This window comes from Euleptes europaea, chromosome 5, assembly GCF_029931775.1.
Source record: "Euleptes europaea isolate rEulEur1 chromosome 5, rEulEur1.hap1, whole genome shotgun sequence".
NCBI classification, from domain to species: domain Eukaryota; kingdom Metazoa; phylum Chordata; class Lepidosauria; order Squamata; family Sphaerodactylidae; genus Euleptes; species Euleptes europaea.
Window position 1 is genome coordinate 34,144,083 of NC_079316.1, and position 25,626 is coordinate 34,169,708.

Below are 25,626 nucleotides of genomic sequence, written 5' to 3' on the forward strand. Positions count from 1 at the left end.
GGTGCTGCACCAGCTTTTTGTTGGCACAGCATCGCTGTTTTCAATGGGGCTATTTTCCCTATTTTTGATTTTTTTTTTTAAGACCTTTTTTGCCGCAGCCAGGAGACCTCTTTGGATGCACCGCGGTGGTGCCTCGATCATGCCATCCCCAGCCACTGCAAGGCCCAGGAATGAACTTTTAGTCACAGTCCTATGAACTCTCAGGACCAAAGCAGAAAATGCAAAAACTAGATATTAAAAACATGAGACTGTATCCTTCAAATTCACCAGTGAGCACCAGTCATGGAGTGGCCACGGATGCAGGAAAGGCACCAATCCACAGGTAGTGAGGGTTCAAAAACTATAATGATGTCACCTTACCCAGACCACACACCCTCTCTGCCATACACAGTTCATAAGTGAGCTGGCAGGAAGAGTCCACAGCATCTCCCTCATCAGAGGTCTCCATAGTCCAACAGATAGAAAGGCGACTGTTGATACCTGCAGACAAGCTCTCTGGGACTCTCCTCAATTTCATATTCAAACAGTCTGGCAGAATAAACACAGCCAGCAGCAAAACAACAGGAAACAGGCCGCAGCTTGCTAGCCCTTTGATCAGAAAAAGAAGAATTAAATTCCAGCCACCATAATCCGCATTAGCGGTCCTGTGAGTCAGAGGGGCCTGAATAAAGTTGCCAACTTCTAGTGGTAGCTGAAGATCTCCCACTAATACAACTGATCTCCGGGCAACAAAGATCGGTTCCCTTGGAGAAAATGGCTGCTTTGGAAAGTGGACTGTATGACATTATATCCCATTGAAGTTTCTCCCCTCCTCAAACCCCACCTTCCTTGGGCTCCACCCCTTAAAATCTCCAGGTATTTCCCAACCCAGAGCTGGCCACCCTAGGCCTGAATATGGAAGATGTCTGCAACAGGAGCCTGATTCCTGCTGTGTCACCCCATGGTCCCACACCAGGGTTGCCAACCTCAGGTTCTAGCTGGAGATCTCCTGCTATTACAACTGATCTCCTGCTGAAAGAGAGCAGTTCACCTGGAGAAAATGGCCGCTTTAGCAATTGGACTTCTATGGCATTGAAGTCCCTCCCCAAACCACACCCTCCTCAGGCTCCGCCCCAAAAATCTCCAGGTATTTCCCAACCCGGAGCTGGTAACCCTATCCTATGCAAGGTTCAGAACACTGGTGGCAACATATTTTATTGGTTGGTTCTTGTAGGTTATCCGGGCTGTGTAACCGTGGTCTTGGAATTTTCTTTCCTGACGTTTCGCCAGCAACTGTGGCAGGCATCTTCAGAGGAGTAACACTGAAGGACAGTGTCTCTCAGTGTCAAGGGTGTAGGAAGAGTAATATATAGTCAGAAAGGGGTTGGGTTTGAGCTGAGTATTGTCCTGCAAAAGTATTGTCCTGTATTGCAGGACAATACTCAGCTCAAACCCAACCCCTTTCTGACTATATATTACTCTTCCTACACCCTTGACACTGAGAGACACTGTCCTTCAGTGTTACTACTCTGAAGATGCCTGCCACAGTTGCTGGCGAAACGTCAGGAAAGAAAATTCCAAGACCACGGTTACACAGCCCGGATAACCTACAAGAACCAATGAACTCTGACCGTGAAAGCCTTCGACAATATTTTATTGGTATTTGTTTGAAGGGACTGGCTCGTTTATTTATTTATTTGCTTATTTATTTGCTTATTTGCTTATTTATTTATTATATTTCTAGCCTGCTCTCCCCGGCTGAAACCAGCCTTGGGGCAGGGGACAACAATAAAATCACAAGCATACAGATAAATACCAGTTAAAACACCAATTAAAAGATCCAATAATAAATACAACCCACAGATTATTAACCAATTATTAAAATAGATGGCACACAACCTACTGTAGTACCTGTTGTAGCAAAAGATGTCATAGCCAAGCAGGCAGGCCACTCCCTATAAATGCCAAGTATATAAGAAAAACAGGAACAGGAAGAGAGAAGAAATCCAACCAGACAAAGGAGAACAGATTTTGTAACAGCAAACTTGTGAGCTCCCGCACAGTGGGAAAGAGTGAGGCAATGGGAAATAGATTTGTTTGGATCCTGCTGTTGGGGGTCGGTATAACACAAGCACAGCTCACATTTTAGCTTCTGCTAACAAGAAAATATTTTGGCTGGAAAGGAGGTTCAGCAGGATGAGATGTGTGCCATTGAATTCAATGGGAATGACATGAGTGCTCATATTTAATTGGGGCTTGTTCAAAATCATAATGGATTATGCTCTCCGTGCATCTTTTCTTTAATCTCTCTCTCAGTTCCTTTTACATTTTAAAATTTAAACCTAACCTGCTGTTGGTTCATAACTATTGTGAAATGAGAATTTTTAATTTGTGTACAATTTCGTCAAACTTAGTTATTGCTTGTGAAGTTTGAAGATCTAGACAAAGTTTTTAAGACCCCTTTCTTCTTTTCTTTTAAATTACAGACTGCAAATAACCTGGATAAAAATACAACCAAAGCAGAAAGTGCCTGGCTCTTCAGAATATGGTACGGTTTTGATCATAAGTATCCTCTTATCACTTTTGTGTTACCAATCCATGGAAAGTAATTTCATTAGCAGGGGTAATAATTAAGAAAAACTCGGAGGGAGTAATTGGATATTTCTTTTTATTTTAAATACCATAAGAAATTAAATCACTTTGTTGATTCAGAAAAGAAATAAGGCCAGGGAATTCAAAGGAAGCCCTGAAGTAGAAAGAGGCTGTTATGGTATTAAAAGAGATGATAGGAATTAAATGAAATAACTAACCCCAATAGAAGTGTATTCAGTGTTTACAATAAATTAATGGTTCTTTTTCTTTCTTGCATGTGGGTGTGGTGGTAAGGGTGGGGGGTGAAATATGGTTCCAGGGTCCTGTGGAGGAAACCCTGACAACTGTTCGCTATTGGAAATAAAATATTGCAAGCAGTTATTAAATTGGGAGTGAACAGTTGCCAGGGTTTCCTCCACAGGACCCTGGAACCATATTTCACCTCCCACCCTTACCACCACACCCACATGCAAGAAAGACAAAGGAGGGGTGAAGGGAAGGAACTCACCAATCCTTAATGGAACAAAAAGGACCTCTAGGCATTCATAACTGCTCGCTTTAACCAGTCACTCAACTAGAAAACAGAAGTTTTCTTTTGCTGCAGAGGAGCACTTGTAAGATGTCAAGTCAAGCAAATGGTTAAAATGAGGGATTATACATTCCTAGAGAGGCTTTTAGCACTTGTTATATCCCTAGATCACAAGCACCATGCTGAGTGAGAGCGTGAGTGTAACTGAGGCAAGAGGATTTCTTGGGGGCCTCAGAGCAACCCAAGTGTTCGGGAATCTTGTATCCCCAGCCCCCCTCTATCGGCAGACTGCAATATGTTTCAAAAAAATGCAGAAGTATGATGATGTTTATGTGTGTGCATAATTTTATAATTTTATGACTATTAATTATCCAATCTAGAGAGCCATTTCAATTGCCAAAGATGTGCATAGCATCAAGGTAGTACACATGTCACTGCCTAGCAATGAAGATCTGACTCAGAACCTGCATTGGATAAGAACAGGCATTGGTGGCGCTGCTGCTGTCAGCAAGGGCAAGGTCCTCTTTTGGAATGGGTAGCATAGCTGAGCACTGCACAGCCCTGCCATAGGTGGTGAGCAAGAAAGTTCTAGAACATAAAACCCTATGAGCTTTGTAATCCATCCGTAAAATAGTAAGTGCCAACTGGGGGGTTTATTTAGAGAATGTTTAAAATACAACACACGGAAAGAAAAATAGAGTCAATACAAACCAGTCCCAGAAAATGAGGGTGCATGCATTTTACAGAATAGTAATAATGAGCAAATACAAAAGAAGATATTTCTGCATACACGGACTGTCATGCGACTAAGAAAATTGTCCAAAGTCTATAGGGAAATAGTCTATGGTGGGGGAGCAGGACAGAGCCCCGCCATCATGGTGGCCAGCGGAGCCTTTCTCATTGCTCGCAGCCTTTAAGCATCGGTCCTGGGCGTCACGCCTGTCTTCTCCGGGCGCTTCTACAACATAGCCCATATCACATTCCGTGAATGTGTTGGTGGCAATTGGCTCAAATTGTGATGCAACAACTCTATAGTAAAACATTGCAGGATGCCTCCTGATGAGTCCAGCTTGAAAAAAAGTAAGAACTGATGTGAACTGATGTGGATAGCAGTTTTGCTTAGGAGGGACACTATCTTCATCTCTTATCATTTGCTTTTCCCAAACGCAGGCATATGACTTACTACAGATTTGCTCCCTAAGTCTCAAAGAAAATAAATCAGCTCCTCCTGAAATTGTGTTGGTGCATGAATGATGGCAATATGATGCCAGACTTGTCTGCAACTTTTCAGCAGGCAGTTCTGGTAACTATCCATTGAAAGTGGGATATTCTGTGACCAGTACAAAATACAGAACTTCTCTTCATATCTGATCTGTCTTCAGTACCCATCTGTAACAAACAGCATCAATAGAGTCTATAAAACCTCACTCTTTATTGTATTCCCCGGTACATCATTATTTACTCCTTTGTAGCTCAGTTATTAAAGTCTCAATATAGAAAGATATTCATATGGAAAGTTGAGAAATAAGATTTCAGATAGAGGTTTCTGCTTTTTTTCCAGGCACGGACAAAAATTCAATTTGCCATGCAGCATAAAGGGAATGAGGGTTTTTAAAAATTAATGCCGAGTGGCATCAGAGTATTCTTTAGACATACACTGGTTCCATTTCCTCTTCTGAAGGCAAGGTCTATGACTGTGGATGCTTTAAAGACATGGAACAATGTACATCAGAAAAGAGGAGAAACAGGAAATAAGAACAGGCAAGGATGGATCTACACACTGCACGGAGGGTGGTGTTTCTCTCCTGTATGTCGATTTTTAAATAAGAAGGATCAGTTGGAGCAGACTGCAAAATGGGCTGGATGATGGGCAGATAGTAGCTGTTTAAACTCTTCCGTTCTGGTCAGATTTCTACCTCACAAAAAAGCCAACTCCAGGTTCTGGAGACGCTTGGCAAGATGCCGTTTGACGGGGTCCCCTGGCCTGCCTCCCTCCTTCCATTCACTGCACAGCAAAAGTGGGCAGGTGGGCAGTCAGTGAGGTGACTGCTGCTACCAGGAGTGCTTGCTTGCCTGCCTCCTGTCCATCAGTTGCAGCGGGGGTACCAAGTATACAGAGGAAAGACTGAGGCCTTTTATGCATGGCTGTTTCACTCGCCATCACCCCTCTGATGACTTAGGGTATTTGGATTATGCATGCCGTTTCTGGCCATCAGAGGTCGCCTCGCTCTCCCCCTGCATTTCCCTGCGTTTTGCCCGCATTTTCAAATTTGAGATAAAACAGGTCCCTCAAAACACAGGCAAAACATGACTCTCTTTATATCTATTTCAGATACTACAGGATGAGGGAGGGGAGTTTTGGTCACTGAAACCATACTGGAAAGGAAGAGTTTCTTCTTCCTTCCCTGCACAGTTGTTATCCAGTCCAATTTTTAAGATGCTGGAAGGATCTGACTGCAGATTCCTCAGCATCTTGCATAGACTGACCCTGTGAAATAGTCTTTATTAGAAGCCAGTCTTTATTAGTAGCCAATTGATTTATGATGTTCTGCATGTCAGACAAAAAAAATTCCTTCCATGTTTGAAAGGATGGTATTAGAAGCGCTCAAAATGAAAGCAATCTTACATTTGAAAGAGCTATTTCTCCCTGTGTCGTAAACAGTAATATTTCTTTGGTGCTCTTGTTTACCACAGCTACTGTCCTGCCATTATTGTACAAATGTATTTTCATTTTATATCATTATTTTGACATCTTTTTTCTGCCAACAACTATATACTCAAATCCCTAAAGAGATGAACAGTTCACGCCACTATTGCTGGGACTGACAGATCTGAGCATTTTCTCACACTGACTCACTCTCTCTGGATTGAAGTTCCAATTCTCTCAAGACAAACCAATTATCCAGATGAAACGTTTCTGCAATCTTTTTGTCCTTCTTTTGGCAATGTGATAACGTTTGGGGGCAGAATTCAGAAAACATAAACTAATATATTGATCATGTCGCTCTCGTGTTGAGTTGCCCAGAAATGCTCCAGATAGGGTTGCCAGGTCCCTCTTCGCCACCAGCGGGAGGTTTTTGGGGCAGAGCCTGAGGAGGGCGGAGTTTGGGGAGGGGAGGGACTTCAATGCCGTAGAGTCCAATTGCCAAAGCGGCCATTTTCTCCAGGTGAACTGATCTCTATCGGCTGGAGATCAGTTGTAATAGCAGGAGATCTCCGGCTAGTACCTGTCAGTTGGCAACCCTAGCTCCAGATGATTTGGTGGGTTTCCCACAGGCTAAGGAGCTGAAGGATTGCCATATTTGGGGTAGGGAAGAAATCTGGCCAAGGTGGGAGTTCCTACCCTTGCAGCATGTGGCTTTTCTCTTTTCCATGAATTATCCTGAGTTACTTGTTATACAAGAACCTCTTTTTTTTGTATACTTGCTCTTTGCTTAGTTTAGATTCATCCTATCCCAGTCGTAGTGGGCCACTATCTCCCACAATGCTATCTCAGTACAACTCAAGATATGAAAAGAAAGCAGAGCCAAGCAGGCCTACAGGGTCTCAAGGAGAAAAAAAGCCTTTTCCCTGCACCTGCTGCGTAAGAATCATTAACTTCTGCTTGCAGAACAAGTACACTGAGCCATGGCCTCTTCGTACCATTCAGCAGGCCTTTAAATATAAGACTTCATAGTATAAAGCTTGAGCTTTATTCAGGAGGTAATGCATTTCTTGCATTTCAATTACACCTCCAATAGAGATATATTGATAGTATTTTCTCTTTCCTGGATTCAGACGTGGTTATATCTTGCCTTTAAACACTTGCAATGTATATAACCTGTTTAATTTCATTAAGATTAAAAAAAAAAAAACACCTCCCTAGGCTTTGAATGTGCTTACAACATAAGCATCAGCTGCTTCAGATGAGTTGCACTGCAGATTGTGAAAAAAGCCTTTATCTTGCTCACCAAAAGCAAAATGTCTGCATTCCAGTGGAGGAAGAGTTGACATTCAAAGGGAATTTCTGCCTCTGATCTGGAGCGGAGCCTGCCCTTTATCTCAGGCTGCCACTGTCATTCTGTGGACAAATACTTAGAAAGCAGCAGAAGTTGCTTTATCAACAATTCAGAAGTGGAAAGTGACATGTGCTCTAATTTAAATTTTAGCTGCATAAAGATGCTTTGAAATGGAACTGCTTTATAGACAAAGAAAAATTCAGGTGGCCACATCAGCCTAATTAGGAAAAAATGCCACAGCAACAGGAGGCAAATATCTTTATTAGGAACAATTAAAATATCATGAAGAAGCTACACAAAACAGAAGGAGCCTCAGAAGCTTGGTCATTGATTTTGTAATGTTTTAGTTGCTCTGATTGCCCTGCTGTTTGGGGATTTTTACAGACTTTTACAGATTTTTACAGACTGACAGTAATTTTTTTAACTTGAATTGTATTGAAAAAGACGTTGTTTTGCAGGAAAGAAAAAAGTCAGACACACAAACATTATAAATAAGATAGTATAAAAAGCCATCATCAAGCTACAAAGAAGTGGTCACCTTTGTTTGGAAAGAGGCAATGGTGCTAAGCAAAGAGTCTATGTGCACCTAACCAAGCCCTTACCGAAACAGGAGCCCAATCAATACAATTATGTATAATAAAATATTCAATGTTGAACATCAGTATCTTTTATTAATCATTTATTACAGCAAATAAACGTCTTTATATAAGTCTACCTTTGGCAAGGTCTACCTCTGGCAAGTCTACCTTTGGCAAATTATTTTCCATTTCAAAACCCTTGTCCTTATCATAGAAATATGGTTACATTAGGGTTGCCAACCTTCAGGTACTAGCTGGAGATCTGCTATTACAACAGATTTCCAGCCGATAGAGATCAGTTCACCTGGAGAAAATGGCTGCTTTGGCAATTGGAATCTATGGCATTGAAGTCTCTCCTCTCCTAAACCCTGCCCTTCTCAGGCTCCACCCCAAAAATCTGTCACTGGTGCTGAAGAGGGACCTGGCAACCCTAAGTTATATATAGAATAGGGCTGATCAGAACATTGATATCAGCAATACAGGAAAGACCGTCATTTATTACAACATCTACACGTACCAGGAGCTTCCCAATCGCACATAGATCCTCCCAATACATGCGGGCACCATGTTGTGTGGACAAAGTCACACTTATTTTGTATACATGTACAGCTACAGTACACATGAACTGACCAGTGGATTCATCAGTTTCTAGTTTATGCATACCAAGGCTGTATGCACATACAAAATAAGCATGCTGCTCCTATTCAGACAACTTGGCAAGCAACCATACATATCAGAAGCATCACAGGTAGCATGGCAGTCCCCATACCTGAAGTTGCTGGGTCCAGATATGCATGAATAAAACATCTGAAAAGGACTATGGTGGTTTAAAAATGCAATTGGAAAGATGACTGAACCTTGTGAATATCACATTGATAGGGCTAGGGAAAGATACAAAAAGGGCTGAATTTGGAGGAATTAAGTATATTAACTAATAGTTTGAGTATATTTCTAGTCAATATTTCCAGCTTTGCTAGAGGCCCATGATGACACAGGAATAAGAGGTGAAGAAGTAACATGTTTGGCTATGAGACTTGAAAGCAATCAATTTATCCCACACACTGACACCAAAATTGCCTGTCTCAGACTCTCAGTGCCATAGATGTTACTCGTCTACCTCCACCTCTTTGTCTCTTTGGGGGGGTTGGCAACTGGGAGCCAGCTTTCGAGACCCTTTCCCCTTACCACACATACACCAACCCGCAGCCTTCCTCCAGTGGACCACAATTCTTCCACCCAAAGAAGGCTACTTGTGCCAGAAGATGACTCCCTATGGAACAGATTCATAGACTCCAACCCACTGGGCTTAAAATATTTTGCTTTCTTTATGAAACTCAAGTTGCCTCTGAAAAATCATGGGGATTGTAGGTGTGAACTGTTAGGATAGTTCCTTTTTTTGTCTAGTTTGATCTACACATTCATAAATAAATCATGAAACTTTACTTGTGTACTCAGGACCCTATCAACGATTTATGTAGCATTCACACTTGTGAGTAAATCTAACATGATATCAATTTGCTTGTGGATGTTTGGCCTGGGAGGAACAAATTCTTTAACATACTAGAAATAAGCAACAATACTGTGTTCATTTTTTTAAAAAAAATCTCATTTCTAAACCACAACATTAAAAAGAAACATACCCAAAGTTAAATGCCACAGCAAATATGGGAAGAATTGCTATCAGAAGTGTATGGCAATTTGTAGTGACTTTACAGAAAGGTCACAAACTTTATTTAACAGCTATAGTGATTGATTTTGAACTCTGCAATAAATGGACAACTAATGAGAGTATACAGATCTACAGAAATGTGAAGGATGACCAAACAAAGAAGGAAATTGCTAGAATTGTACAGGACTGAATATCTAGGGAGAATGAAATGTAATTTTACAAGTCAACATTCAGATTTCATTGAAAAGAATCTTTCTGGCAGGAGGCTGGGATAAAATGTATTAGATTCTTCCAAGGGAAATAGAGTAGTCTCAAAGCTTTGTACATTTTATAAAAAGCAATATACAATTACTTTGATTGAATCTAGGATAATTGATTTATTTTGTATTTAGTATATTACTTTGCCACCTTTCCAGGACAAAAAAACTGGCATAACCAAAATCAGCAAAAATTGTAAAATAATCTAGCTGCGTACCTGGACTAAAACAGATGTTTTGGTCAATGGCCAATTAATAACACTTATTCAAGAGTTTTAATCAAAGAAGTATGGGCAAATAAAAACTTGGTGCCTGAAAGCTAACAAAGTGAAGGCAATCCAATGAGCTTCAAGTGGGAGAGCATTCCACAGACTGTGTGCTTCTACCAAAAATGCACTTTCTTTGGTTGCCACATGTCTCACCTCTGTGTGCAGGTACCAGCATACACAGAACATGGATTGGGATGAATATCCTATTATGTATATATTTCTACCCTGCTTTTCCCCTAAATGGATCCACTAGTCACTGCCTGTACATGGGGAGACATGACAGAGTCATGAGATGCCATGAGACCGAGCAGTATTTCCCCAGCACCATCTTTTGAAACTGGCCAACTAAGTAGGAGCAGAAACAGTGGAATAAGATTACCCCAATCCACACAGCTCATGTGGAGGAGTGGGGAATCAAACCCAGTTCTCCAGATTAGAGAACCACTATACCACGCTGGCTTTGAGAAGGAAAAGGGTTTGGGGGTCGACGTAGATAGCTCAGTGAAAGTGTCAACCCAGTGTGCTGCAGCAGTGCAAAAGGCAAATTCTGTGTTGGGGATTCTTAGGAAAGCAACTGAAAATAAAACGGCTGATAGTATAATGTATCTGTATAGAACTATTGTGTGACCTCTTTTGGAATACTGTGTCCAGTTCTGGTCACCATATCTCAAAAAAGACATTGCACAGCTGGCAAAAGAAGAGGACAACCAAGATGATTAGTGGTTGGAGCACCTTCCCTATGAGGAAAGGCTGAAGAGTCTGGGACTTCTCAGTTTATAAAAGAGATGACTAAGGGAGGACATGGTCGAGGTTTATAAAATTATGCACGGGTAGAAAGAGTTAACAAAGAGAACTTTTTTTCCCTCGAGGGCATCCAATGAAGGCAATTCAGGACAGACAATGAAGTAGATTCAGGACAGACAAAAGGAAATGCTTCTTTACACAGTGATTAAAATGTGGAATTCACTACCGGAGGATGTAGTGATGGCCACAGGCAAAGACAGCTTTAAAAAGGATTTGGTAGATTCATGGAGGATAGGTCTATCAGTGGCTACTAGCCACAGTGACTAAAGGGAACCTCCACGTTAAGAAGCAGTCAACATCTGAATCCCAGTACCAGGAGGCAACATTAGGGGAAAACCTCAGCCTCTATGTCTATAGTTGGCCCTCCAGCGGAACTGGTTGACCACTGTGTGAGACAGGATGCTGGACTAGATGGACCACTGGTCCATGGATAGGGCTGTCCATGGAAACTAGTCAAAATGAATACTAGTCATGATGCATACCTCTTCTTTACAGTATCAGAGGAGCATGCCTATTGTTTTAGGTGCTATGGAACACAGGCAGGATGCTGCTGTAGTTGTCTTGTTTGTGGCCTTCCTAGAGGCACCTGGTTGGCCACTGTGTGAACAGACTGCTGGACTTGATGGACCTTTGTCTGATCCAGCATGGATTTTCTTATGTCCTTATGTTCTTATGATCCAGCAGGACTTATGTTCTTCAGTGTGTGTCTTTTAAATGTATATGAAATAACACCCAACTGAAACTGTTCCTGAAGCAGATGTGGCCAAATGGAGGACTTTTTGTTTTGCTTATCGCATAGGCACTGCAATGGGTTTCATGGTCATTCTGCTTTAAAGATTTCATAGCATTATGTGGAGCCTCTGCCTTTGAAGAAATAAATAAAGGGACATGTGGAGAAAACTTCATAGGCTTTTAAGAAAATCAACACTTAAAGTAAAGAATAGATATTGAAGCACAGCTCAGGCAGGAAAGGACAACTGAGTCTTCATTATTACTTTTTGACAAGAGGGAATATATTTTAATGAATATACTTTCATAGGGAGGCAAGAGAATACATTCGTTTTTTCCTCAGAAAGGTTAGATGTTGAGTTTATGAAGAAACAGATTACTTTCTCTTCGTGTGCAAAATTCTTTGGTTTTCCTTTATGGTACCATTTTCTTATTTTTGCTTATTTTATCATCCACACATTTTTTTCAGCCTATGCTCATTTTTCATTCTCTGGTTTCCCTTTTTAAAAGAAAACTACTTGTCTTTTGTGGGTTTTTTACTCTGCTATTTAGCCACCATTTCTAATCTGTGTGATATATTTATTTGAGCCTTCTGGTGGTCTTAAACAAGCTTTTGTTTGTTTGACTCACCTGACTATACCATTCCCCTTTTTTGTATACTCTCATTTTTGAGAAAATACATGTTCTGAAATGGAATATTGGCTCTTTTGGACATTTAGGCAATTTTCTGTTCAAATATATTAGAATTTAAGGATTTTGTGATCACAGTTTAGGAATACATACAGCTATAACCAGACCATAGGAACCATGCATTAGTAAATCAAAGTTTTTATCTCATTGCTTTCAAGACTAACAGGCATAATTATTGACTGTATGCAGATATTTTGTCTTTTTTCATGATCTGAATTTACCTAGTCAATGTGAGAATCAATGAAAAGTCAGCGTTATCACAAATGTGTCTGTTTTTGCTACCATCCTCATTTTGTTTTCCATCTCAACATTGCCACTTTTTTTATTCTGTGAATGAGGTTGTTTCTCCTAAGGCTTCTAGTTTGTGATAGCTAAAGGAAATGGCCATGCACAGAACAAATATTCTTTTGCTTGTGAGGTTCCAGAGACATCTGGCTAACCATTGTTGAAATCAAAGTGCTGCACAGGGGAGCTTCAGACAATACTTTTAAGACATGTGTGGGTCATATTATACAAATGCTAGCCCAATTCAATATTAGTTGTAATATGTAATCCCCGTGTAATTGTCACCTTCTTCTGAAGGGGTAGCTAGGCTGGGGAAACCTCATGTGGCTACCCTTCTTCCCTTCACTAAGGGTTCCACCGTACTGTGTGCCATGCCAGAAAGATGCAGCACATACTACATATTTTAATTCTAAAAAGTGAAATTGACACACTTTCCTTAAGCTTCAAGGAAATTGACAAACATCTTAAGTTTACCTGATTTTTGCTTTGAATCTATATTGGTATTTGAATCAGTAGAGTTGCAGTGTTTTGAAACAGATAAATATGAAGGTGCAGCCTGGTAATAAAGAAAGGTAGATTACATATCATCACCAAGCATGTCACAATCCACACCTGCAACCAGTGAGACAACAACATACAGATAAAGTTGGTCAAGTCTGCTACAACTTGGACTTTATTTTTGCAGATCGAAGAATACAGCCTCATGGTATTTGCTAGGAATGATATTGGCTACTGCAGCCTGAGGAAGTGATCAAGTGTCTGACTGAATATGTGCTCGACCTTAGCCCTCCATGCTTATCACATTTAACTAAATGTCCCAGTTTGGTCCAGAAGATAATAAATTATTTGAATAATTTCTGGATGGTAACAAATATCCACTTCTTCCAAAAGATGCTAAGAAAGTGGTGGCCATGCAATGCCAGGGATTCCTGGATGAAATAGATAATCTGTATCCATTTCAATCCAACCTCAGAACTGGTTCTGGCATGGAAACTGCCTTGGTTGTCCTGAGTGACAACCTTCAAAGAGAGAAAGATAGGAGCGTGTGACCCTGTAGATCCTTCTGGACCTCTCAACAGCTTTGAGTACCGCTGGCCATGTTTTTTCTGAACTAGCTGACTGAAATGGGCATCAGTGGTTCCATTCCTCTCCTGCTGGTCAGTTCCAGAAGTTGGTTCTATGAAACAACTACTTGTCCCCATGGTCATTGATTCACTCTTGACCCCCATTCAGTTTAGTAGCTACATGATCCTGCTTGGAGTGATATGCCTCCACATGAAGATAGCACTTTTACAGTCAGATGAGATATTGAATGGTCAGAAAGTGTAATGTAATGCATAAAGACCAATAAATTGCAGCTTACTCCAGATAACATTGAAGAGGTGTTTGACAAATATGGCCAATCAGGAATTAAGGATTCAGCCTGGTCTGAACTGATTGCACTCCCTTTAAAAGAGCAACTTCTCAGTTTGCGAGTGGATTTGGAATCTGACTATAGATAGAAGTGCTGGTTCCCTCTGTGGATTGTAATGCCTTAAGCCAGGTTCAGTTGGTACACCAGCTGTGGTCTTTTTTTTAGAGGCATGACATCACTACATACATCTGTTTTATCTCATGCAGGTTGGATTATTGCAGTGTGCTCATGAGGGACTCCCTTTGAAGACTGTTTGAGAAGGTTCAACTGGTAGATGGCAGCAACAATGCTTCCTGGTATAAAGTGTCGAGAACAATATTAAAAGATCTAGACTTGCTGCCAATTCTGGGCACAACTGAAAATGCTAATTGTTAGTTTCCTATAAAGGCATAGATAATCTGGAGTCAGAATATTTCTCAATGAGCCTGTATTATGGAACTCCTACCTCACAATAATTTGATTGGCACTAAGTGTTGAACTTTAGGTGTCAGGCAAAATCCTTTGTGTTTTCCCAGGCTTTGGGCTGACCTGGGTATACTGTTCAGTCTCCTCTCTTTGTTGGATGGCTCTCAAATATTGCCTCAGTTATTACTTTTATAGTGGTTTTATTGCTAATCTTGGAGTCCTTATTTCCTTTTTAATGTAATTTTTTTCTTTTTTTAACTACTGTTGATTAGAAGTGACCTCTGGAGTTTTACTGATAAATGTGCTGTTTAAATGGTGTGGTGTAGTGCAGTGGTTGCCCTGACCTCACAGAATCAAATAATTGGAAGGGGCCATACAGGACATCTCGTCCAACCCCCTGCCAAATGCAGGATCAGTCTAGAGCATCCCTGACAAGTATTTGTCCAGCCTCTGCTTAAAGACTGCCAGTGAGGGGGAACTCACCACTTCCCTAGGTAGCTGTTTCTACTGTTGAACTACTCTTACTGTAAAAAAAATAAATCCTAATATCCAACCGGTACCTCTCCACCCGCAATTGAAACCATTATTGCGAGTCCTATCCTCTGCTGCCAATAGGAACAGCTCCCTGCCCTCCACTAAGTGACAGCCCTTCAAATACTCAAAGAGAACAATCATGTCCCCCCTCAACCTCCTCTTCTCCAGACTAAACATTCCCAACTGCCTCAGCCTTTCCTCATGGAGACCAAGCCCTGATTATCCTTGTCGCTCTCCTCTACTCATGCTCCATTCTGTCCACATCCTTTTTGAAGTGAGGCCTCGAGAACTGCACACAATACTCCAGGTGTGGCCTGACCAATGCTGTGTACAGCAGAATTATGACATCTTGCAATTTGGACGTTATGCCTCTGTTGATGCACCCCCAAGATCTCTCTCTCTTTTTTGTTGTTGCTGCATCACACTGGCTGCTCATATTTAACTTATAGTCCACCTGTACCCCAAGATCTTGTTCAAACACACTGCTACCCAGAAGTATATCCCCCATCCAGTATGCATGTCCCTCATTTTTGTTACCCAGATGTAGAACTCGGGACTTGTCCTTGTTGAATTGCACTTGTTCACATCCACCCACTTTTCCAGTGTGTTCAGATCTCACTGAATTCTATCTCTGTCTTCAAGTGTGTCCGCTGTTCCTCCCAAATTGGTGTCATTTGCAAATTTAATGAGTAGTCCCTCCACACCCTCATCTAGATCATTTATAAAAATATTGAAAAGTACCAGGCCCTGAACCAAACAGTGTGGCACCCCACTGGACACCTCCCTCCATTCAGATGAAATACCACTGACAACTATTCTTTGAGTGTGGTTCTCCAACCAGTTCCCTATCCACCTAACTTTCCTAGTGTCCAGACCACAGTCCTCTAGTTTACCCATCATAACATCATGGGGAACCCTGTCAAAAGCATTACTGAAATCCAGGTAAATAACATCAACCACATTCCCTCGATCTAGTAAACTTGTCACTCGAACAAAGAAGGAAACGAGGTTGGTCTGGCAGGATCTGTTGGGGACAAATCCATGCTAACTTCTCCAGATCACCAAGTTGTCTTTCAGATGCTCACAGACTGATCTCTTTAATATCTGCTCCAGTACCTTCCCTGGGGCAGAGGTCAAACTGACTGGCCTGTAGTTTCCTGGGTCATCCCTCCTCCCCTTTTTGAAAATTGGGATAATATTCACCCTTTTCCAGTCTTGTGGCACATCTCCCATCCTCCAAGAGGTCTGGAAGGTGATGGACAAAGGCTCTGCAAGCTCTCTAGAAAGTTCTTTGAGCACTTTTGGGTGCATATCATCTGGCCCAAGGGATTTGTACTCATCCAGTGCAGCCAGGTGCTTCTCAGCTACCTCTCTGTTCATGTCAACCAGCAGCCCAGATGCTGTGCCTTGCCTACTGCCATCTCTAGATGAGCCTGTTCTTTTTTCAGGGCAAAAACTGAGGCAAAATAGGCATTGAGCCTTTCTGCTTTCTCTCTGTCCTCTGTCAGAGTTTCTCCATTTTCACCTGGGGATAGCCCCAGGCTAGCCTGATCTTGTTAGACCTCAGAAGCTAAGCAGTGTCGACCCTGGCAAGTATTTGGATGGGAGACCTCCAATGAATCCCAGGGTCATGACGTGGAGGCAAGCAATGGCAAACCACCTCTGAACGTCTGTTGCCTTGAAAACCCCACCAGGGTTGACCATGAGTCAGGTGTGACTTGATGGCAAAAAAGTATAGTGGTTAGAGTGTCAGACTAGGATTTGTGGGACCCAGGTTCGCATCCTAGCTTTGCCAGGGAAGTTTGTTGGCTGCCTTTGGGCCAGTTACTATCTCTGACTAGAGCCTACTTCACAGGGCAGTTATTGTGAAGATAAAATGAAGGAGTGGAGAATGATGTTATAAGCCACTTTGAGTCCACTGGGGAGAAGAGTTGGGTATAAATATCTAAATAAATAAAACTTTAGGCCATGGCTGAAATAATTGTGCTACAAATCAGTACATTTGCAAAAGAAAAAGAACTGTACTGATGTGGAGGGGGTGGAAATGTAACAGTTTTGAAGAAGTATTGTCTGGAGTTTCAGGAATCAATTAGTAACTGTTAGTCTAAACTAATGAGACACTGGAAAAATCATTAGTTCATTGCCTCCAGGTACAACCCTGATCTGTATCTGAGCCACCATAGAGATGTAGCATCCCACATAGTTTCCTAAATTAAAACCTGGGTCCTCGCACGCACACACGAACACACACACACACATACACACACACACACACACACACACACACACACATGCTTTTAAAGGCCTAATAACAGTGCAAGATGGTTGTTTTCAGTTAGCAAAACTGTGCAGGGAACAGAAGGGTTTAAAAAGCCTCTCTCCTCCCCTCCCAGCCTTGATCCAAATTGGGGCCATGCAAGCTATCATTTGCCTTTAAAAGACTAACAGAGATAACATGTCTCCCCCATGTCTAGCTTGGCCTTGAGTACAAATTCGGCTTCCCCGAATCATCATTCTCCCGCAGCGCCTTCCTGAAAAGAAACAAAGAGCGAGCGAGCTCTCTTCTGGAAGGCAAGCAAACTTGCCTTTCAGGAGAGACAACCGTTACCAAACACCAGTGGCTAATAGGTCGCCAAGCTGGGTCTTCTTCTGGGCAATCAGAGAAGGGATTCTCCCATTTGAATCTCTCTGAATTGGCCAGGAGAAGAGAAAAAATACTCGCTGGCTGCCACGAGTCTTTGCTGCTGCTGTGCTGATGATCCTGAGCTGAGCTGACCTGCTGCTAGAATCATATTGGATTACTCCCAGTCCCTGCTCCTGATGGAAGAGAAGACATCCACAGTTTGACCCATTTAGGGGCTTTTCTCTATAACTTTTTTCCTGTGTGTGTGCGGGGGGGAAGCAGATTCTGTGTGTGTGTGTGAGGGGGGAAGCCAAAGAGGGTGAGTTTATCTGTTCTGCTGGGGGGTGGGCTTGATTGCCTCTGTGTGGGACTGTGCTTTCTGCTGTTTCACTAGTTGCCAACTTCGTGTGGAGTTAACTGTGGGTCAGTGAGTCTCTCTCTGGCTGGCTCCTATTGTTTCCAATGGGCTGTGCAGCTGCTCCTGTTGTTTCGAATGGGCTAGCCTGTCATTCGTTTTAGTACATCCCATGTCAGTGAGTCTCTCTCTGTCTGGCCTGTTCTTCTCCTTTGTTAGGAATTTGTGTCTTCTGGTTTGAAGGGGCTTGATTGCCTCTGTGGAGTGTGATTTGGGAGGTTACGTGTCCTGGGGGGCTTGAACTCCTCTTTGTAAGTGTGATTGTTGCTGTGGAAGATTTGAATCCAGCAGCATGAAATCTATCAATACTGAAGATAAACAATTTGCGCAGGTCGCACTTACGCTAGTAACTTTATAAGATGCACTTTGGCTGTGTTGAAATGAAAAGATACGTTACCCATGCTAGTTATGCTGTTTACGTACGCTTTGAGCGTTGTTGGATGCACTTTCGGCGTAGTTACATCGGCTCTTAGAAGCCACGGACTGTCTTCTACTGTGTGTGGGGGGGGGGGAAGCCAAAGGGGGGTGACCTTTCTTGGTGGGGGGCTTGATCTCCTCTTTGCAAGTGTGATTGTTGCTGTTTTCACTGGTTGCCACCTTCGCCTGGAGGTCAGGGGGGTTGGTGAGTCTCTCTCTGGCTGCCCTAGAAACAATGGGAGGTTTTGCCTTGGATTTGCCACTCTCTAGATGCACATTTCCCCCATCCAAATTTCCAAATCTCAACAATAAGCCCCCCTGCAGAGTTTTGAGAAGTCAGATGGGGGAAATGTGCATCTAGAGAGCGGCAAATCCAAGTCAAAACCTCCCATGCATAAATAGCCAATGAAAAACAATGGGAGGGTTTGCCTTGGATTTGCCGCTCTCTAGATGCACATTAAGGATTGCCGGCTCCCATTCATTCCAATGGGCGGATGGGGGGATGCCTTCCAGGCCCCATAACCCTGGACCCCCTGACCCAATCTGTACCAAACATGGGGGTTCTTGCAAGTAGGGTCCCTCCAAACTACCCTGAAAGTTTGGGACCTCTATCTCAAAAAATGCCCCCCGGAGCCGCGGAAAGCCGTGAATGTGCTTTAAATAGCTTTATTCAGCCGAATTTATTCGGGAATGCCGAATTTCAAGCCGAATTCCATGAATCTGAATAGGGGGAGTTCGGACTTTGGCATTTCCCAAATAAAAATGGGCCGGATTTTGCCGAATCCGAATTTTACTGAATATTTTTTTCAACAGCCCTAGTTTGGCACAGTGGACTCCAATCTGGAGAACTGGGTTTGATTCCCCACTCCTCCACATGAGCAGCAGAGGCTAATCTGGTGAATTGGGTTGGTTTCCTCATTTCTATACATGAAGCCAGCTGGGTGACCTTGGGCTAGTCACAGCTCTCGTAGAGCTCTCTCAGCCCCACCTACCTCACAGGGTGTCTGTTGTGGGGAGGGGAAGGGAAGGAGATTGTAAGCCAGTTTGATTCTTCCTTAAGTGGTAAAGAAAATCGGCATATAACAACCAACTCTACTTCTTCTCCTTCTGCATCCCACACTTGCTTGTTTTACTTTTCTCCACCAACTCTCGGGGTATAATATAGAAGCAAGAAGCCTAGGCTTGCATTAGCCCACTCAAGCATGAAATTATAGTTTGTTGGCCGACAACACTTAACAGTACCCAAGAGACTTAAGTATGATATAACAGCATGGAATTCTCACAATGTTGGTTTAATCAACCATGGTTCAGAGTTTTCTTTCACGTCTATTATTATTTCACTTACAATTCTGAATGCTCAAAAAATACCTTCTGTTATGTCTAAAGGGTTCTTAAAAGCTCCTTCTTCTGCCTGTGTATCTAGTGTACTGCTTCCTTTTTCGTTCACTTTCAAACAACACTTCCCATCAGGCGTGGTACAGTCTCCTCATCTGGTGCCACTTCTGCTAGTATGACAGGAACAATTGCATTGCAATGCTGCTAATTAAAATCCTACCTAGGCAGGACATCGCTAACACTTCCTAATAAGGATCTCATTATTAGTGTAAATTACAGTAGAAGTCTTCTAGAAGCAATGTGAGCAAAAGGAATCCAGGATGATTAAGGTGATAATCAGGAATGCAAAAGCACGAGATAATCATTTGCCTCTTAACAAATCATTTGCCTGACACTTAGTAGAGGCAAATCACATAAATGGACATGGTTAGGGGGTCTAAAAAACACCATGGCTACATCTATTTGCCATAGCCAGATCCAACATCATAGTATCTGCATCACTGCATTTTTCCAACCAGGCCTACATCCTTCACAGCTATGCAACAGATACAAAAGATGCAAATTCCCAACCACAAACTCTGATCTTATCTTGTTTTATTTTGTGAGCAACTTTGAGCAAGTCTCTGAGAAGGTTGCATGTAAATGGTCTATATGCATAGTGTAGTAATGGGTTATACTAGACTTGTTGATTTTCTGTCTGTGATACAGTTACTAAAAATGGAGGAGCCCTGCCAGGAAAAAAGAATGGCAGTTTTACAGCCACAACACACACTGCCTCCTTTCTTACAAACATAAGAAAAGCCATGCTGGATCAGCCTAAGGCCCATCAAGTCCAGCAGTCTGTTCACACAGTGGCCAACTAGGTGCCTCTAGGAAGCCCACAAACAAGATGACTGCAGCAGCATTATCCTGCCTGTGTTTCACAGCACCTAATATAATAGGCATGCTTCTTGACCCATTAACATGTGGGCACAATGTATTACAGAAGTTTCCAGTGACCAGAGCAGGCACAAACCTGCTAACCATGTTCAAGTACTTAAAGGGCTGTCATATAGAGGAGGGTGCCGAGTTGTTTTCTGTTGCTCAAAAAGGTCGGACCAGAACCAACGGGTTGAAATTAAATCAAAAGAGTTTCCGTCTAGACATTAGGAAGAATTTTCTAACAGTTAGAGCGGTTCCTCAGTGGAACAGGCTTCCTCGGGAGGTGGTAAGCTCTCCTTCCCTGGAGGTTTTTAAGAAGAGGTTAGATGGCCATCTGTCAGCAATGCTGATTCTGTGACCTTAGGCAGCTGATGAGAGGGAGGGCATCTTGGCCATCTTCTGGTCACCAGGGGTGTGGAGTGGGGAGGTAGTTGTGAATTTCCTGCATTATGCAGGGGGTTGGACTTGATGGCCCTGGTGGTCCCTTCCAACTCTATGATTCTATGACAAACTTCCTGTACCTATCTTGGCATCAGTGATATCCACAGTCTCATTAAATTCTTCACATTTGTATTCCCACTGTTCCTTAAAGGAGTTCAAGGCCACATGTCTGGTTCTTCCCTTGAGAGAAAAAATAACTGGCCCAAGGTCACTCGGTGAGCTTGGTGGTGGGTGGGGGTTTGCAGCAGGAGCTGACCTGTACTAGTCTACCCTCCAAACATGACACCAGCTTTTGTGAGTCTAAAGGAGTTTGCTTAGTGCAAACCATTCTCCTTGGTGGTTGTTCTTCCTGCTTGTACAACTTCACTGCATAAAAGCCCATGCATTGTGAATTTCTTCTGCACAGTCCACATTTGTGGTTTTTAAAATTAGGTTGCACTTCTAGTTTTGGATTGTATTCATTTACTTGGGTTTGTTCGAAGAAGTAGAAGAGTTGGTTTTTATATGCTGACTTTCTCTACCACTTAAGGAAGAATCAAGCCAGTTTACAACCACCTTTCCTTCCCCTCCCCACAACAGACACCCTGTGAGGTAGGTGGGGCTGAGAGAGCTCTAACAAAGCTGTAACTTGCCCAAGGTCATCCAACTGGCTATGTGTGTAGGAGTGGGGAAGCCAACCCGGTTCACCAGATTAGTGTCCGCTGCTCATGTGGAGGACTGGGGAATCAAACCTGGTTCTCCAGATTAGAGTCCACCTCTCCAAACCACCACTCTTAACCACTAAGCCACGCTGGCTCCCTTTGATTGTTCTTTTTGTTTTGTTTTGTTTTTCAAGGCCTTGCATTCTGCTTACCTTTGGTGTGCTGAAGTGAACAACCCATCCAGGTTTTTCAAAAGGGAAGGCAAACTGTGGCAAATCTATCTACCTGTAGCAAAGCTACTCCCACCCCACGCACGCATTTGTATTCTGTATAGAATTTTACTGGGACACCCTTTGATCTCACAGAATAGCCGAAGTTAGAGAATTCCCCACTTTCTTGGGCATTCACAAATAGTCAACTGCATAGGATCTGTACTGCAAGACACCTGTTGAAGACACCTGAATCACTGCCTGTGAAGCGATGGAAATACGGGCCCTGCTGTGTGAAATTTATAGTTGTATGATAACGTCCTAGAGAGGGATACCCTTCCCTGAAATGTGGTTGCTTCTATCATTTCCCACTAGGCTCCCTTGTTCCCCATTTCCATGGCAGCACTTAATTAAATAAAAGATTAGAGGAGTTGTTCTGGCCTATAGAGTGTGTGGGCAGCACTTAGTGTTGTACCTGATTGAAAGAGAAAACTAATCTGTATAAATGAGTTTAAAGTATGTATTATTTATGCAGCAGAACTGAGAGCTCCTCCGGAGCCTTTTTGGTCTTTCGTGTAAATATGTAAAAGGGACACGTGCTGGGAATGACAAAACCATGCTCAAAAATAGTTTTCCAAATACCGTCCAGGTGCAAATGGATCTCTCTCTCTCTTTTAATATTACCCATTCAATGATTGGATCACTCGACTTTATGGACTCTTCATTACTTCAACTCAGAGAGGGTGGCTCATTTCTTGCCAAAGCGTGGGGGCTTTAAAACAAATATTCTGGGGGTGATAAAAACAAACAAAAAAGGAAATTGAAAATTCTATAAATATTATTGTTTCTTTCTCTATAAATATACAGTCTTTGCAAACCTTTGAACCCCCCAAAATGTATACGGGCATGGAAACTCTTTGGTGAACATCTAAATCTAAAATGGGTTTAGAGGGGCCATGGCTCAATTATAGAGCATTGGCTTTGCATGCAGAAAGTCCCAGATTCAATCCCTGGCATCTCCTGTTTAAAAAAAACTAAAGTAGAAGATGATATGAAAGGCCTCTTCCCGAGACCCTGGAGAGCTTCTGCCACTCTCACTAGATAATACTGACCTTGACGTAGCAATAGTCTGATTTAATATAAGGCAACTTCATGTATTCAATAAAGGGTATAATCCACCTGTCCACAAGTGCATACTGTGAGACACCAGTCATTACTAGCTATGATAGCAGGTACATGAGCATGAGTAGCATGCACGCCACTCAGATCTGGGAGGAGTAGTTCATGGAACTGCATAAGGTTGGGCATGGAGGGCATGCCTATAAGAGATGCTGACTCCTGCACTGTAATGTACCCATATCCTGAGATGAGGAGAAGAACAGGTTCTATTGAGCTCTCGTGGTTTCCCTCCCTTGCAAGCAGCTGTACTCATAGGGAGATGGATCCATGACCCCAGCACTTTACTTTTCTCCTTCTCACATGGCTTTTTAGGTGGGAATTTGAGTATTCCGGTTCTTCTCTCTTTTGCCTGGGTGCTGAGTAGAAAAGCAATCCCATTCCATTCCATTCCATTCCTTGAGGAAGCATGGAAGGTACTGCTGCCTTGAAAGGGGCAGTCTTGTTCGGGAGGATAAGCAGCCCATATGCCATCTTATGTCCTCTTGCCTTCTGTTGGCACTCTCTCTTCCAGCCATTCCTTTTCAGTAGCAGACCCATTTCTTTCTAAAGGACCTCACAAAAGGACTAAGGAGTGTCCCTATGCTCGCTCAGTGTGTGGCCATCTTATTTAGATAGGCCTTTGGTTAAATGGTGGTGAAGGATGTTGTGGAGGATGTTAGGGTTTTCTGTTGATGTTATTGTCTGTGTAAGGTTGTCATACTGGATTTAGTGGTTTCGTCTGCTAGCTTTGATGATAAAATCCATTTTGAGTCACCACGAATGTTGAGAAAGGTGGAATAAAAATGTTTTCATAAATACATATGATCATCAGTATGTTACTTTGGAGAAAACATCAAAACCAATCCTATTTATTCATTGAGAGCCAGTGTAGTGTAGTGGTTAAGAGCGGAGGTTTGGAGCGGTGGACTGTGATCTGGAGAACCGGGTTTGATTCCCCAGTCCTTCACATGAACAGCGGACACTAATCTGGTGAACCAGGTTGATTTCCCCACTTCTCCACATGAAGCCAGCTGGGTGACCTTGGGCTAGTCACAGTTCTCTCTGAACTCTCTCAGCCCCACCTACCTGTGTCTGTTGTGAGGAGGGGAAGGGAAGGCGATTGTAAGACAGTTTGATTCTTCCTTAAGTGGTAGAGAAAGTTGGCATATAAAAACCAACTCTTCTTCTTCTTCTTTTCTTTCATTTATACCCTGCCTTTTCTCCCTGTTGGGGACTCAAAGCAGCTTACATCATTCTCTTCTCCATTTTATCCTCACAAAAACCCTGTGGGGTAGGTTAGGCGGTCAGTATATGCTGGCACAAGGTCATCCAGCAAGTTCCCATGACAGAAGAGTGGGGATTCAAACCCCGGATCTCCCAGATCCCAGTCTAACACTCTGTCTGCTACCCCATTCTGGGAAAGGGGCACAAGAGATCCAGGCATCCTACCTGCGCTTTCATGGAAGGACTGCACTGTTACAACCAACCTCTTTATGTATACAGTTTCCTTTCTGAGACATACTAAACTTTTCTTTTTTATTGGTGGAAGCTTCTTCATGCACGATGCAGAATAGTGTTTGTGTCACAAACAGTTAAGCTTTTAAAAATTCCTTATGGCTTCTCCATTGAAATTTGCATTTGCCAAAGAGTGTGAACTATTTTTGGGGCTGTGCAAAAATGGAATGCCTAATATAGAATTACTTTATAATGAAATATGCAATAATGCAAGGGCTCATAAAGTGCTTTTCATGTACTGCGGGCATCCAAAAGAGCTTTAAAAGCATAAAATATTATTACACTTGCTGCACAAATTACTGTATATCGGGCACCTTTAATTAAAAATCAGATTTGAAAAAGTAGATTCTAAGAAGCAGTTAATTTGCCACTGATATTTGCCTTACTGGGATTTAGTGGAAATGAATAAAGATGTGAAAGGTCTGTAGGGGAGGCAGCCCCTTCTATGTGCATGAGATAAAAGGCTCTTCATGCTTCCCAGAGAATACTACATATTAATGATCTGTGAAAATGCAGATGAAGCAAAATGGCAGCTTAGATTGTCCAGCAAATTTTGGGTTTTTTTCGATTTAAAGGGATACCAACAAGGAATTCTTTACTTTTGAAACTACCTGTGCCCCTGCCATAGTAACGTTTATAGCATGGGTTGCCAAATATTGTCCTCCAAAAATCTCAAAAAGTCAAGTGAAAAACCTTTCTTCATTCTAGGCCATTCTAGGCCATCATTTCTAAGATACAAATCACTGATGATAATTTGCAACATTTTTTGGTTCCTGTTCCACTTTGAATTTGCAATCAGTGCATTGGGTTGCTTTATCATTGCTTCTTCTTTTCCTCTTTGTTCATTAGATATAATTTGGCAACCAACTGGGTCTCTTTTGCACCATTTTCTTCCTGTCACCTTCTCCATCCATACATTTTGCTAGCATGCTACACCTTGTCTTCCCTTATATCAAGATCGGTGACGTAGAGAATTAATACCAGAGCACATGCATGTGGTCTCATGCACATGTCCAAGAAAGCGCCTGTTCAGTGCAATAGCACCACAGTTCACGATATGAATCCCAGGACTGTTCTGCACATCAGAAAATGAAAGGAGATGACAGATTCTTTAAGCCTGTATGCTTCTATTTCTGGCCAGCATCTGATGCTCAGGCGCTTCATAGAAAGGGCAAGTCGGAGGGGAATGACCAGAGGAGGAATTGTTGTTGTTGACCTT

The 25,626-nt window shown here is 42.4% G+C and overlaps 1 protein-coding gene across 1 annotated transcript in view; it reads left to right on the forward strand.

The window, feature by feature from the left end:
* SLC9A9 (solute carrier family 9 member A9) overlaps window positions 1–25,626 on the forward strand; it is a 349,626-nt gene that overhangs the window by 262,230 nt on the left and 61,770 nt on the right. Inside the window, exon 15 of the mRNA XM_056849656.1 lies at window positions 2,466–2,545. Coding sequence (XP_056705634.1) covers window positions 2,466–2,545 — 80 coding nt within the window. The remainder of the gene's footprint in view (window positions 1–2,465; window positions 2,546–25,626) is intronic.